The 14,878-nt window shown below is 45.4% G+C and overlaps 1 protein-coding gene across 1 annotated transcript in view; it reads left to right on the forward strand.

The window, feature by feature from the left end:
- The window catches only part of FANK1 (fibronectin type III and ankyrin repeat domains 1), a 96,114-nt gene that overhangs the window by 57,776 nt on the left and 23,460 nt on the right, over positions 1–14,878 (forward strand). Inside the window, exon 3 of the mRNA XM_029920608.1 lies at positions 14,053–14,230. Within this exon, the coding sequence (XP_029776468.1) occupies positions 14,053–14,230 (178 nt within the window). The remainder of the gene's footprint in view (positions 1–14,052; positions 14,231–14,878) is intronic.

A 14,878-nucleotide genomic window follows, 5' to 3' on the forward strand; every position in this document is an offset into this window, starting at 1 on the left:
GATTTTTGTTGTATTTGTTTATTGCTGAGTCCCCACTATTGAGTCAGTGCATAGTTCATAGTGGGCTCTTAGGTATGTACTTACGGTTTTCTTACACATGTATATGTCTATAAACGACCCATGGGATTATTTTGCATATTTATAAGGTAATATATTGACTGTGAGCTGGAGTACAGCACAGCAGGTTCAGTAGTCTCTAAAGAGCAGATGCCATTGCTTTTCTAAGATAGTGACAAAGATGCATATATAGTATTTTGTGATATAAATAAACCTCAATGTATCTACCTTTTTCATTGAGAAGGGTATTTCCAATTTTTTATTGTATTTTTAACATGACAGTGGTCTTCCCAAGTCTTCTTGTACGTGTGTATGAATACATGTCTTAAACCTGTTTTTTTTGGGGGGGGAGGGGTGTTGATAATAGTTTTGTTTGTCCGGATACAAGAAGACCAATCTCTTGTGTACAGTTGGCACATTGATCCACACGCCTCTTAAAGGGCAAATTGGCAACGCACGTCAACATGAAACCTGTACTTCTCCAGAGACTCAACAATTTTACTTCTGCGAATTTGTCTTACGAGAATATTTGCGTCCCTATGTAATGTTAAATGCACCATAAATTTTACTGAGGTATTATTTCTATACAAGACATCATACACAGAGAGTAGTTTGTTTTCAGAAGTTGAGTCAAAGTCGCATATGGTTAACACTCAAGAAAATCAGTAACCTAGTGATTTAAAACAGCAAGTTGCAAACAGTACCTTGAGTAGGACGCCATTTTTTGAAAATCTTCTGTATCCACACTAAAGAAATCCTTGAGTTTCTGTTGAATTGCTAGTGGTCATCTGTGGGGAGGGAATTATAGGAGAAATTTTATTTCTGGTTTCAATATTTCTGTATTTCTTTTTTTAACAATGAGTAAATACTGCTTTTATATCAGAAAGAAATGCTGTCACCACTTTTGGGAAAAATGTACTTAATCCAGAGAATTCTTTTAAACAATTTCTAGTATCTGAATAACTCTCTCTTTTTTTTTTTTGAAGGTAGTATGGCATACTTGATAAAAGTTCTTCGACTGGATATTAATTACTTTGCCTTAAAAAAAACGTTTTAGTGGAGCACCTGGGTATTTCAGTCAGTGAAGTGTCTGACTTTGGTCCAGGATATGATCTCCAGGTCTTTGGGTTTGAGTCCCACGTTGAGCTCTGTACTGACAGCTCAGAGCCTGGAACCTGCTTCGGATTCTGTGTCTGCCTCTCTCTGACCCTCCCCTGCTCATACTCTGTGTCTCTCTCCAAAATAAATAAATAAATAAATAATGTTAAAAAAATAAGATAAACATGTTTGTTTATTCTGAGAGAGAGAGTGCAAGTGGGGAGGGGCAGAGAGAAGGGAACAGAGGGTCTGAAGTGGGCTCCGCATTGACAAGCTGATAGCAAGCCTGATGTGGGGCTCGAACTCAAGAACCCTGAGACCATGACCCGAGTCAAAGTTGGACACTCACCCAGCTTGAACCACCCAGGCGCTCCTTTATTTATATTTGAAAAGTTTATTTATTTATTTTGAGAGAAAACTCATGCAGGGGAGGGGCAGAGAGAGACAGGGAGAGGGAGAGAGAGGGAGAGAGGGGGAGAGAGGGAGAGAGGGAGAGAGAGGGAGAGAGAGGGAGAGAGAGGGAGAGAGAGGGAGAGAGAGAGAGAGAGAGAGAGAGAGTGAGTCCTAAGCAGAGAGTCCTCTGACATCAGTACAGAGCCCAGCGCAGGATTTGAACTCACAAACTGTGAGATCATGACCTGAGCAGAGATCAAGAGTTGGATGCTTAACCGACTGAGCCATGCGGGCGCCCCTATTTTGCCTTTTAATTGAGATTATGCTTGAGTGCTTACACATGCCAATTTTCATTTGCAGGGTTAATTTTGTAATCTCTGTTTAGTAAGGAGATATACATTTACATATTCTAGTAAGATTGTGTGAATGAAAGCAAAAGCTTGTGGTTTAAGGATAACTTGAAGTCAAAATCTACTAAATATTTTTATGAAATTTAAGAGAAGAGTCGGAGGGGGGTGTAAGTGTGTGAAGAGGGAAAGACGTGGAGGAAGGGAGCTGGTGAGGGGAGAGGGGAAGCCGCGTTGGACGCTGGCCAGGAGGATGCAAGAAATTTATTTGCCTTCAAACTGAGATCAAAGCTGTACATTTGTAACAAGTGGAGGGAGGGGAAGGAAATCTATTTCAAGCTGTTTCTTACACATCGGAGGAGCGAGACTTTCTGGAAGGAAACTGCAGTAGCTGCTTCTGAATTCTGTTTGCTGAACAGATTTAGTTACCGCTTACAGTGAAGTGTCTGATTATGAATCTTGGCCACGGACACCGGCCTGGAGCCAGGAAACAGATGAATATGAAGAACCAGAATCACAAATCAGGCATGAATTATAATAATGGTCACTGTCTTTGCATTTGTCAGAATAATGTCCCGAGTAAGGAATTGCCTGCTTCTATTTCTCTTCTCTGCCATCAGCGGATTTCACTTTTCAATGCTCACAAATTCGATTACTGTGAAATCCTCTAATTGCTTGTTCTGATTATTGGTGAGGGCGAGTATCCTTGACTGGTTTTCTGCGTTTGCTGAATTGCTTGGTCATCTTTAGTGCAGTTTTCTTAAAGTGCGTAAGCTAAGCAGACGCATGCGAATGATTTTTCTATTGCTACTATTAAAATGTGCTCCCATTTAAAAAGATCCTACCATTTCATTCTAAATATATTTGAGACTTCAGTGGCATGCTCTGTGCCAAAAGAATATAAATAGGTTGACCTTTCATATTTGGTTTGGAAAGACTGTCCTTTTACAAGGTTCTCAAGCTCCACGCTGTCCCGCACGTGGGGAGGGCCACAGGCTCTGGAGGGAGAGACCTGGGCTGAGACTCCTCCCCAATTACCGGGTTTGCAGCTTTAAATAAGCTGCTTTACCTCTTAGATCCTGTCTTTCCCCCTCTGTTCCTCATCTGTACGGAGCATCGGGTCGTTGGGAGGTTCCGACCCGTCGTAGCTCAAGTGCCGGGCCAGGCGCCTTGCTCAGAGCCGCCTGCGTGAACTGCGGTTACCACATGGGGTAAAGGAAATGGTTCCGAAACACATCTCCTATTTCGCCTATTACTTGTTACCCGTATGGAATTCCAAGCAGGGTTTCCCCTCGGCAAAACGTACAAAGTAAATGAACATTTTCAAAAGCATCACCTCTGTCTCGGGGGAGCCCCTTGTACATTTCAAATCACTTCTCAGTATTTCATGTTGGTTTTTCTTCGTGGGAAATCTGAGAGGGAGGCAGATGGGCGTCCGGATCTGTCCCCCTGTTCCTGAGGAGGGACACGTGGGGTGAAGCCAGGGCACAAGGCTGTAGTTCCTGGTTCTTACTCTGGGAGGTTTTGTCTTGTTGTCGTTTAGTTTCGCTTTATGTTTGGTTTCTGTTTTGCCATCTAAAAGCTTACTAGCAAAGTAGAGAGAAGCAACTTTGAGCAGTTTGCATTTCATATTATTTTTTTTCTCTCTTTGTTTTTGAGAGAGTGAGCAGGGGAGGGGCAGAGATAAAGAGAATCTCAAGCAGGCTCTGCACTGTCAGCACAGAGTCCAACGTGAGGCTTGAACTCACGAACCTGAGCCGAAACCAAGAGACCCTTACTGATGGAGCCACCCAGGCGCCCCTATGTTATTTTCTCTTAATAGATGGTGTCTTCTCTGCCCGCAGGCTCTGCTGTATTCATCCCCTGACACTTCACGCCTCACTTGAGAGCATCTCCCCGCCTCCCCCAGATGTACCTGCTGCATAGGGTTGGTGTGTGTGTGGTGTCCCTGCTCTCAGAGCCCTCCCCCCTCCGTGTGGGTTACGCTTGTGCTGCTGGGGTGCAGAAGGTGTCCCGCTAACATGCTGAATGAACGGATGTTATTTTTTGGAAGTAAGTGCAATCCAGAAGATCTGTTCGATTCTAAAATGGTCAATAAATTGAACCGGAGTGGAATTGAAATGTCTCAGGCTGTGAAGCATCCACCTTGACTCACCGGCTTACTTTTATCAGGCTTGTTTTTTCATATACACGTCAGCTCAGGGAGAGAGAATTGAGGCTCATAGTTGATCTGAATTTTGTTTTCATTAAGAGTCAGTGAAACTGCGCAATAACATTTTGTGTCTTTCTCATATTCAGTGTTGTAACAGCAATAAAATTTATCCCCAAATCAGCCGTAATTCTGCTCTCATTGGCTTTCATTTTTCTGACTTTTTCTGTATGTGTATCTGTATATTTTATATCATTATAATTGCTGCCTTTGCAAATCTGTATTCTTCCCTGAGCATAGCAAACATACTGACATTAGTTATATTCTCCCACGTGGCTTTTTAGTGGCGAAGTATTCTTGCACCTCCATGACATGCCACCGTGTTGACAACGCATTTCATGTTCTTGAACGTTTAGATAATGTTTGCAGTTCTTTCTGCTCTCGACGCTAAGGGGGTTCTCTTGGTTTTTATGTTGTCGTTTGTGTATGTGTATGTGTATTTAAGTTCAGGGAGGTAGTAGATGGTACCTAGAGAGGTCAAGGACATGACTCTGGTGTCGTGCTGCCTGGGTTCAGAGCCTTGCTCTGCTGTTTACCGGATGCCCTTCCTGGCATGTTATGGGACCTCTATCTACAGCTCATTTGTGAAATGGGGGACATTCTAGGATTCCATAAGGTTGTTATAAAGAATAAATGATCAGTGGTATCCTTGACCCACGAGATGTGATCTACGAGACTGTGATCTATAAAATGCTTAGAACATGGTCTGATACAAAGTAAAGGCTCATTAAAGTTGAGCCATTAAGTAATCCAGTTTAGGGGACGGATGGAGGGAAGTGGAAGCATAGATGAAATAAGACCGGCCAAGGTCACGCTGATGATTGACCGAGCTGGTGCCGGGTGCGAGGGCACTCTGCTATCTTTCTATTCTTTTATGTGTTGGAATTTATTTTTTAATCTATTTTTACAACATAGAGTAAGAAGCACACACAATACAAGAACACTGTAGGTTTTAAATTTATTTTTCGGCTTTGAATTATTTTCTTTGGACGTGTTGCTAGGAGTGGGCTCACCAGGTGGGATATTTTATAATCCTTGTCAAATATGGCCAAAACCGCTTTAGCAAAGGATCGTTTACAGGACTGTCCACAATCTGTAAGTAAACCCATTGGATCACAGTCTTGAGTAGTGCAGGGTATGACCTTTTCATTTTCTTTATCACATTTCATAAATAAAATGGTACCTAAGTTATTTTAACATCCCCCTTCTTTTTTTTATTGAAGCGTAGTTGACCCGCGATGTGACATTAGTCTCGGGTGTATGGTGTCATGATCGGACAAGTGTATGCATGACATTGTGCGTGTCACGAGCGTGGCTCTCATCCGACCCTGTAAATGCTACTGCGGTGTCATCAGCCGTGTTCCCGGCGCTGTGCCTCTTATCCCTGTGACCTGTTCATCCCGTAACTGGAGGCCTGGACCTGTCTCCCCCCTTCCCCCACTCAGTCCGTCAATGCCTCACCCCGCCCTCCCCTCCGGCCACCAGTTTTTTCACTGTATCCGTGGATCTGTTTTTGCTTTTCTAACATCCCCTTTTTTGGTTAGTAGCAACTTTTTGAACATTTTCATAACTATTTACTGGTGGTTAGAATTTTTAAAGTTTCTCTGCTTCTGTCCTTGGTCCTTTGGCAGCAGGATTCTCGCTCGGAGAGTCGTGTCCCCAGGCTTTTCTTTCCAGGAAGCAACTTGACTCCTGCGGCACCGCTCAGTGGGGTTGGTACCCAAAGCGCTGAGCCCCGAACCCCATGTGGCGGTGGTTTTTTAATATATTATTTTACTTCTTTGCCTCCCATATATAGTAACACGCAAACGTGTGGTCTGATGAGTTGGTCTTGTTCACAAGGTCGTGACGGATGTTGTCACACATTTGTATAGCCAGGTTGTCTTGAGATGTTCATTTTTTTTTTCTTTCCTTGGGGAGGGGACCTACCACATTTCCATCTAGTAGGGTTTTATAGGATTCCATTTTATGAACGAAGTATGATAGTTTGGTGGAACTAAGCTCCTTTGGGCTGTCACATTTCATTTTGACCTTAAAGGACAAACGGTCATCCCTCTGTGGCTGTCATGATATTTGATTGAAAGTTCCTTCTTCGGTATGTATTCATGGCAAACAATTTTTGAAGCTTCTAAAACGCAGGGGGTGGGCACGATTATGATCTCCTTGTATTGATTTGGAGTGTGTTTCTGGTTCACGGCTGCTATAAATCTACCTTCGCGCCATGATGAATTGCTTCGGGTGATAGCCTCCACTGTTTATACGGTGTCCCCCTCAGTGTGCTGTCACCTTCGTCACAAACCGTCTGCCCCCGGAGGCCAGGCTGCAGACGTCCCTGGTCAATGAAACTTGACCTCTGTAAATTTGCAGGTGTCTTTGGAAGGACAGAAACGACCCTTCCGCTTCTATGGTATTCTACGCCCCCAGTGAGTATGCTGCTGTCTGCTTTCTCCAGGATTATCTGCCTTCCCGTCCCATGAATCACAATTGGCCAATTCCAGTATGGACTGCCGTCACTAGTTTTCTCTGCAGCCTCTTATTCATTTATTTTGATGTTCATTTATTTTTGAGAGAGTGTGAGAGCACCAGCCGGGGAAGGCGCAGAGAGAGGATCTGAAGTAGGCTCCGCGCTGACAGCACGGAGCCCGACACAGGGCTCCCACTCGTGAGTCCTGAGACCCTGACCTGAGCCAAAGTTGGATGCTTGGTTGACTGAGCCACCCAGGTGCCCCCTCTGTAGCTTTTAAAATACTGTCACGTGCCTGTCGTCAGCATCCAGGTAATGTCATGTTTTTACTAATTCATCTTTTGAGTCTCTTCATAGGCTTGGCACATTTCTGTTGCATTATATTATTTAAAAAAATTTTTTTAATGTTTATTTTTGAGATAGAGGGAGAAAGACAGAGAATGATGGGAAAGGGGCAGAGAGAGAGGGAGACACAGAATCCGAAGTAGGCTCTAGGCTCTGAGCTGTCAGCACAGGGCCCCGTATGGGGCTCGAACTCATGAGGCGTGAGATCATGCCTTGAGGTGAAGTCGGCCGCTCAACTGACTGAGCCTCCCATGCGCCAAGTTATAGTATATTATTACAACCCATAGTTAAAAAAATTAGGATCCTAAGGCCTAATATTGTACCGTGGTTTACTGAAACTTTACAGTGTTCTGTGTTAAAGCCTATAATTTGTAAATGATAGCTTTTTAAAATGGATTTCTGGTGTGCTTTCAAGCCGTATTTTATATCATCTTTGTAACCATAGGGACTGAATGGTGACAGCGTATGAAGGCCTCTATATTTTATGTTCATATTATTTATTACTTGATGAACAGCAAGAGGGGCATAAAATTGTTTTATTTGTCAAATTTGCATAAGAACTTTATTACAAAGAGCGTTTACGATACAAAACACATACCTAAATCCTCGTCTGATTGTCCTTTTAAGATCTGCCTTGTCTTTCCCTTTTTCATATTTTGGAAAACATTTTTTTTTTTTGCCTGGTATTTTATCGAGGTGTAATTGACCTATAACGTTAGTTTTGGGTGTGCAACATACTGATTCAGTATTTCTGATCCCTACACAAAGTTAGAGATCATTTTTCCCACCTGGGGATGGGGATTCTTAAGATCGACTCTTAGCAACTTGGAAATACGCGGCGCAGTACTGCTTCCTGGGGTCGCGCTGCGGTGCGTCATGTCCCCATGACACAAGCGTGTGCCTCTCCTCCCCTTCACTTCCCCCACCCCGTGACCTGTGGTCTCCACCGTCCTGTTTCCTGTTGGAAAACTTCTCAGGTAAGAGAGCTTTGCCTCGATGGGAAGAACCTACCAGCTGTTGAAGGGAACTTGAAAAATTAAGGTAGGGTTTTTTTCTGTCCCCTTTTTGTTGGTATCTTTTTAGGAAAGTTAAATTTTAAGCCTGAGCTTGTGACCTGAGATTATGTGATTGGTTAAATTTTGACACCGGTGGGCTCCTGGGTGGCTCAGGTGGTTAAGCGTCTGACTTCAGCTCAGTCATGATCTCACTGCTCATGAGTTCGAGCCCCGCTCTGGGCTCTGTGCTGACAGCTCGGAGCCTGGAACCTGCTTCGGATTCTGTGTCTCCGTCTTTCTCTCTCTGAAAAATGAACAAACATGAAAAAAAATTAGAAAAATGTTTGACATTGGTTATCAGACTTAAATAAGCAAAAACACCTTTTAAAAGATCTAATACTCATAATCAGGAAAAAGAATTGTTTTTTTTTTTTTAAATGTTTATTTATTTTGAGAAAGAGAGCGCGCAAGCAGGGAGGGGCAGAGACAGAATCCCACCCGGGCTCTGTTCTAACAGCATAGAGCCCGATGCAGGTCTTGACCTCCCAAACTGTGAGATCATGACCTGAGCTGAAAGCAAGAGTCAGAAGCTTAACCGACGGAGCCACCCAGGTGCCCTAGGAAAAAGAGAGTCCTAAAAGTTTTGTATGAAAAGTCGCATCTAACATTGTATCTCAACTCTATCCTGGAAGTAAAGGAATAAAAAAGTAGCATCTAACTTGTGTCTATTAATGCGTGTGTGATCATTTTGCAAAATTCATAAAGAACAGTTCCCCAACAGCATTTTTTATGATAGAAGAGAAATATAAACGTGGATATGAACATCCTGGTCAAATAAACAGCAGAAAGGTGAGCTTTTGAGTTTTTCGAAAACGTTGATTTTAATCACCCCAGGAAAGATGTGTGACTTGTCATGTAGCCCGTGGGTTGGTCCTGGAGGAGAGCGGGCCGGGCCTGGGGTCCTAGATGCGCTTCCTTGCCCTATAAAGTGTGGGGGTGACAAAATTTTGAAAATGGAGGAGCTTGTTCGCGTGTTGGTAGTAAACTCAGGTTGGCAGATTTTTCCAGTACGACGTGTGTGCCCTGCCCTGGTGTGAGTACTTATGTAGGGGTCACCTCACCCATTATGTAACCCACGTTCTAGAACCTCTTCTCACCTGTTACTGCCCCAGCCTTCCCCCAACCCCACATTGCATGCTGGACGTAACGAGGCGCCTGGCCGGCTTCCTTCCCACACTTACCGTGTCCAGGGGGACGGCTGCCACACCTCCCCATCTTCTCGGCCCCCACGTCTGGTCCTGTGCTCGCCTGGGCCACGTTCCTTCTCGTGGACCGAGTTCCTGACCCCGGTGCCGAGGGACTTGGCCGCACTTCTCTCTCCCACGTGCCACATCCCTGCACTTTATGTAAACAATGACCATCTCCCCTTTAATTGTTAACTTTTCATGTTCGTTTTTAAATTACCTGGGGGTTCAAGTTGGCTCACAAGTTAAATGTTATTTAAAAAAAAATGGTTTGACCAAAAACCACTTTTTTTTTTAAGTTGATTTTTTAACTTTGAGATAGAGAGCGATGCGGGAGGGGCAGAGAGAGAATCCTAAGCAGGCTCAGCATGGTCAGCACAGAGCCCGATGCGGGGCTTAAATTTGAGTCAGACGCTGACCGACTGAGCTACCCAGGCGCCCCCAAAAGGGACTCTTAACTAGAGAGAACAAAATGGTGGTTACCAGAGGGGGTGGGGGTGGGGGTGGGTGAAACAGGTGAAGGGGGCTGAGAGCAGGCTTCTCTTGATGAGCACCAAGGGTTAAAAGTTAGGGACTCTTGGTGCGCCTGGGCGGCTCAGCCGATGAAGCAGCCTCTTGATTTCAGCTCAGGTCATGATCTTACATTTTGTGAGTTCAAGCCTCACATCAGGCTGTGCACTGATAGTGCCAATCCTGCTTGGGATTCTCTCTCTCTCTGCCCCTCCCCTACTTGTACTCTGTCTCTCCAAGTAAATAAACAAATAAACTTAAAAAAAAAATAAGTTAGGGACCCCTGAGCCAGAACTGCCTGGTTCTGAGGGTTACTGCTGTGTGACCTCAGACAAATTTGTTAACCTCTCTGTGTCTTGGATATTTTATGATGAGAATTTTAAAAAATCCTTGTACCGTATAGAGCTGTAGCGAAGGTTAAACAGAGAAATCAGTGGAAAGCATCTACGAGGGTGCCTGCCACAGAGTGAGAGCTGAGTTCTTGCCATTTTCCTCCCGGCAGGTAGGGCCTGTCAGTTCTTCCGGAGACTCAGTGCTGACCCAGCGCTGTCCCCGCTGCGTGCCAATGTTTGCACGTGGGCTAGTGACGTGTTCATATATGTATTTTTGATCCAAAAGCCAACATCCTAAAATATGTATATTGGCAAGTCATGACAAAAATAGAATTTTTATCAATATATGTACAGTATACAATGTAACATAAGTATATATGTATAATGGTGTAATATATGTAGCGTATAATGTTGTATGGATTAAAACACACTTGTCAAATGACTGTAGGTTGTTCCAAGACCGAAACGAGTTTGGTCTCATCCGCTGGTTATTGTTTGGTCACCTGAAAAATCCTCGGGTCTTCTCTGATGAGAACACTCATTCGTGTCCTGACCATCCGAGTCTGCTTGGCATTAATCGCTTTCGACCCAAAGCATCTCTTACCCAGGTTGAGATTTGCATCGTGGGAAGTTTCGTTGTTAAGTAAAGACGACTTAGCACATCCCGATGGGCCGGTGCACACTTGTTCCGTGTTCTGGGGGAACGAACGAGGTGCAGCGTGGCGTCTCCATTACAGCCGGTGGCCGTCACCACGGCCGTGATTCGTGTGCGGTCAGGGAAGTCTGATCTCTCCTTAAGAAAAAGGTGCGGGGGGGGTGCGGTTAGCAAACCAACTTTTCCAAATGCCACAGCTCTCCTGGTGTGCCAGATGGGGGGAGGGCGGTGGGAGGCGGGGGGTCCCTCCGTGCTGAGCCTGCAGCTGGCTGGGGGCCTGTTGCCAGGTTGGCGGCACCAGGGCCAGGCTCAGGGACAGAGGTCTCTGGTTGTTTGCTTGTGTCAGTGATTCGTGGAGAGCAAGGTGTGAGGAACGCTTGGGTAACTGGGATTATTATCTTTTAGTTCCTCCTATCACAATTCATGGTGAGCCCTTTGATTTTTCCATTTCAAAATCTGGCATTACCTTCGTTCCTTGCTTATCCTGATTTTTAGTAGGATTCTAAGCCGGGCGTCTTTGGAATAGAAGCAGGTTTTGGCTTCTACTTCTGTTGGGGGTTGTCCATAACAGTCTCTCAGTCCCAGTCTTTGGATAGGTTTAGAGGGTTCTGGAAAGGAAAAAAAAAAAAAAAGTTGCTCAACTATGGTGTCCTAACATCATGTCTTCAGAACATGCCAAGCGGCATTGCTGGGATTAAATGAGATGCTAACACCCCAGGGCTGGCGGCCGGGCTGTGGGGGAAGCGAAAGTGCCCTTGTCCCCCAAATACTCACCAGCATGTAGGACGCTGAAATCGTTTTCTATAAGAAAACCACCAGTCCTGTAAGAGTAATGTTTACCATTTAAAATTTTTTTTCTAATGTTTGTTTATTTTTTGAGAGGGAGAGAGACACAGAGTGTGAGGGAGAAGCAGAGAGAGGGAGACGCAGAATCCGAAGCAGGCTCCAGGCTCTGAGCTGTCAGCACAGAGCCTGACACAGGGCTCGAACCCACGAACCGTGAGATCATGACCTGAGCCGAATTCGGCTGCTTAACCGACTGAGCCACCCAGGTGCCCCTGCTTACCATTTTTGTAATTCTTAATATTTCAAATACCCCCAAGACATTGAAAATTGTACACTCCCATATACCATATCAGTTTAAAATGCAAGCATTTTGCTGACTGTGTCTTAAATTCTTGAAGAACTGAAACCCTACAAATATAGAGGTAAGGGCCCCTCCCCATTACATCTCCGTCCCTTTCCCGGCTTCGGGATAACTCGGCCCAGGTGGTGTGCATTCTTCCTGTCCACGTATTTAACGTCTATGCATCCGTGTGTATTCATAAATAATAGCTAGTGTTGTGTGCTAAACACATAAATGGTATCATGTAGCGTATCCTTTAAATGTGTTTTCCACTCATTGAGATTGACGTGTGTCACGGGTAGAACTCGTTTCTTTTGGGTGCTCTGTAGGATTTCATTGTATGAAGTACACCGTGATTTATGTAGCCACTTCCCTTTACAAAAATGTTTATTTTTGAGAGAGAGCGCGTGAGCAAGCGGGGGAGGGGAAGACGGAGTGGGAGACAGAGGATGCCAAGTGCGCTCTGCACGGACAGCAGCGAGCCCACGGTGGGGCTCGGACTCACGGCACCGTGAGACCACGACCTGAGCCAAAGTCGGACGCTAAACCGACTGAGCCACCCAGGCGCCCGGGTTGAGCTCCTCACTGTTATTTAGTTATCACAAAACAGGCTGAAGAGTTTTGACCGTTTGAGAGCGTGAATTTGAAGCCAGGCTTTCCAATCCCACCGTCCCGTGCTTTGGATAAATATTAGGAGCACGAAGTTGAGAAAAAGGAGCTTGCCGACTGCCCCCTAGTGCATCTCTGGGAAGTAAAGGAGGGTGGCCGCGTCCCGGTCCTGGTCCTCCAGGCCTGGAGCAGGCAGGACCAGGGCGGCGCCGCGCTGCAGGAGGCCTCCCCGGGTCTGCCAGCCAGGCAGGGGGGCAGCTCCCTGGGGCCCAGCTTCAGGGCAGCACAGGGCTTTTCTCCCTGAATAACAAGTGTGCTGAATCAGTGATACTTTTGAGGCCTGAAGGCCTTGCAGTCTAGGGAGAGGTTTTATTTATTTTTATTTTTTAATGTTTATTTATTATTATTTTTTAATAGTGTATTGTCAAGTTGGTTTCCATATAACACACAGTGCTTCTCCCCACAAGTGCCCCCCACCATGACCATCACCCCCTTCCCTCCCTCCCCCACCCCCTTCAGTCCATGGTTCGTTTTCGGTATTCAGTAGTCTTAGGGAGAGGTTTTAGTAGTGTAAGGCACGGACTGACCCACGGACCCCAGAGAACCCGAAAATCTCACTGGAGTGGGTGAACCCAACCTGAAACACAACAACCAAACACTGACCAGCCTGGTGGGTCCTGGGCCCCTTGTCAGCTTTTATTTGTCCTCATTTATTTGTTCCCTTATTAATGGGTCATCTCTCTCTCTCTCTCTCTCTCTCTCTCTCTCTCTCTCTCTCTCTCTTGTGCGCGCGCATAAATTGCTGAAAACTGTAGCACTTAATGTCCTTGAATGGGTGTCCCTCGGCGCTCTGATTTCTGCATTCATTGGAGGGCTGGAGAGAAGGCCTATAGGTTTGTTTTTTTAAACAATGTTACCATATTGCTTCCTAAAATGACTGGAATTCCTATTTCCTGACCACCGATGTATGAGAGCGTCCCCTCCCTGCACCGTCACCTCCGGTAGTTGTGACCTCTCTTCTTGAGTGTCCGGATACAAAGTTACACACCACTGTCCTCAATTTCTGTGACCAGTAGGGAATATGAACGTGTGCTCAGACTGGATGCTGGCTGTTTGTTTTTGATGTGTTTTGTGCACTGCTCATCGTTTCCCTGGTTAGGGATTAGCCGTTGGGTTTTCCCCAGGGTGAGTTTGTAAGAGCTGTTTGTAGAGAACAGGTACCGGTCCTTTGTCATCTGTGTTACAAACACTGGGACCAGGTGTATTTTACTACCAGCTCTGTTTACTAGCCGTGTCGTTGAAGGATTATAGCAGCACACGGAGTTTCATTAGCTCAAAAGCAACCTAATTAGTCTGGTATGTTAACTATCATTTTGGAAAGGTCTGTAAGTGAAATACAGTGTTGGTGGGACCGGTATGATCTAGTCGTTCAAGTGTGGGGTAGCTCGCTGACATCACCTGAATTTTCTGTCACTTGTTTTTCAGATGTTCTGCAAGCAGGGTGGGGGAAGGGGGAGGAGGGGGAGTGCGAGGGTGGGGGGAGGGATCCTTACACAATGCCTGATGTGTAGGAAAACCGTCTGATCTCTGAGCAGCTGCCCTGCGCTCCGCGGGTCTCTGGTCCTTCCGGAAATGGAGTCCTGAGATTCTGTATCCTTCTTTTTTCAGAAATCACACCGTCCTCAAAGCCTCACCCGCCCGTTGTGGGCAGGGTGACTCATCACAGCATTGAACTGTACTGGGATCTGGACAAGAAAGCCAAACGGCATGGACCTCAAGAGCAGTGGCTCAGGTTTTCAGTCGAGGAAGAAGACCCCAAAATGCACACTTACGGTATCATTTATACGTAGGTGCAGTGTTGAATTGCTTCACATTTTGCTATGATTTCCTGATGAGCTGGAATGGTTTCTATCATTTCTGAAAAGACTTGTTTCGGGGCGCCTGCGTGGCTCAGTTGGTGAGGCGTCTGACTTCAGTCGGTCATGGTCTTGCGGTTCATGAGTTCGAGCCCCACGTCGGGCTCTCTGCTGTCAGCACAGAGCCTGCTTCGGATTCTCCGTCTTCCTCTCTCTGCCCATCCCCTGCTGGTGTGTGCACTCTCTCTCTCAAAAAAAAAAAAAAATTAATTAAAAAAAAAAAGGAGCAGCTTGATTCTATTCCTATTTTAAAAGGACTCGTTTTGAAATGAAAGAAAAAAATGAGTTGGCGCTCTCTGCATGCACGCTCTTTACGATTTATAACTTTTGGAAGATAAGCATTAGCAATAACTTTGAAATTAAACCTCCTATACCTTTGAGACCTTCTTCGGCTTGTGTAATATTCTAATGGTATATTTTAAAACTCTGAAATGTAGAGACAGAATCAAGAGAATCTGAGATTAGAGGAGGTTCTGTGAGGCCACTGTGTTCGGAGAGGGGGGCTGGGCCCCCGGTCTGCCCTGGATGACTTCTGGACCTCCGGTCATACCGCTGCCCTTTGCTAGCTCTTTCCGGGC

The sequence above is a fragment of the Suricata suricatta genome, chromosome 2, assembly GCF_006229205.1.
Source record: "Suricata suricatta isolate VVHF042 chromosome 2, meerkat_22Aug2017_6uvM2_HiC, whole genome shotgun sequence".
NCBI classification, from domain to species: Eukaryota; Metazoa; Chordata; class Mammalia; order Carnivora; family Herpestidae; genus Suricata; species Suricata suricatta.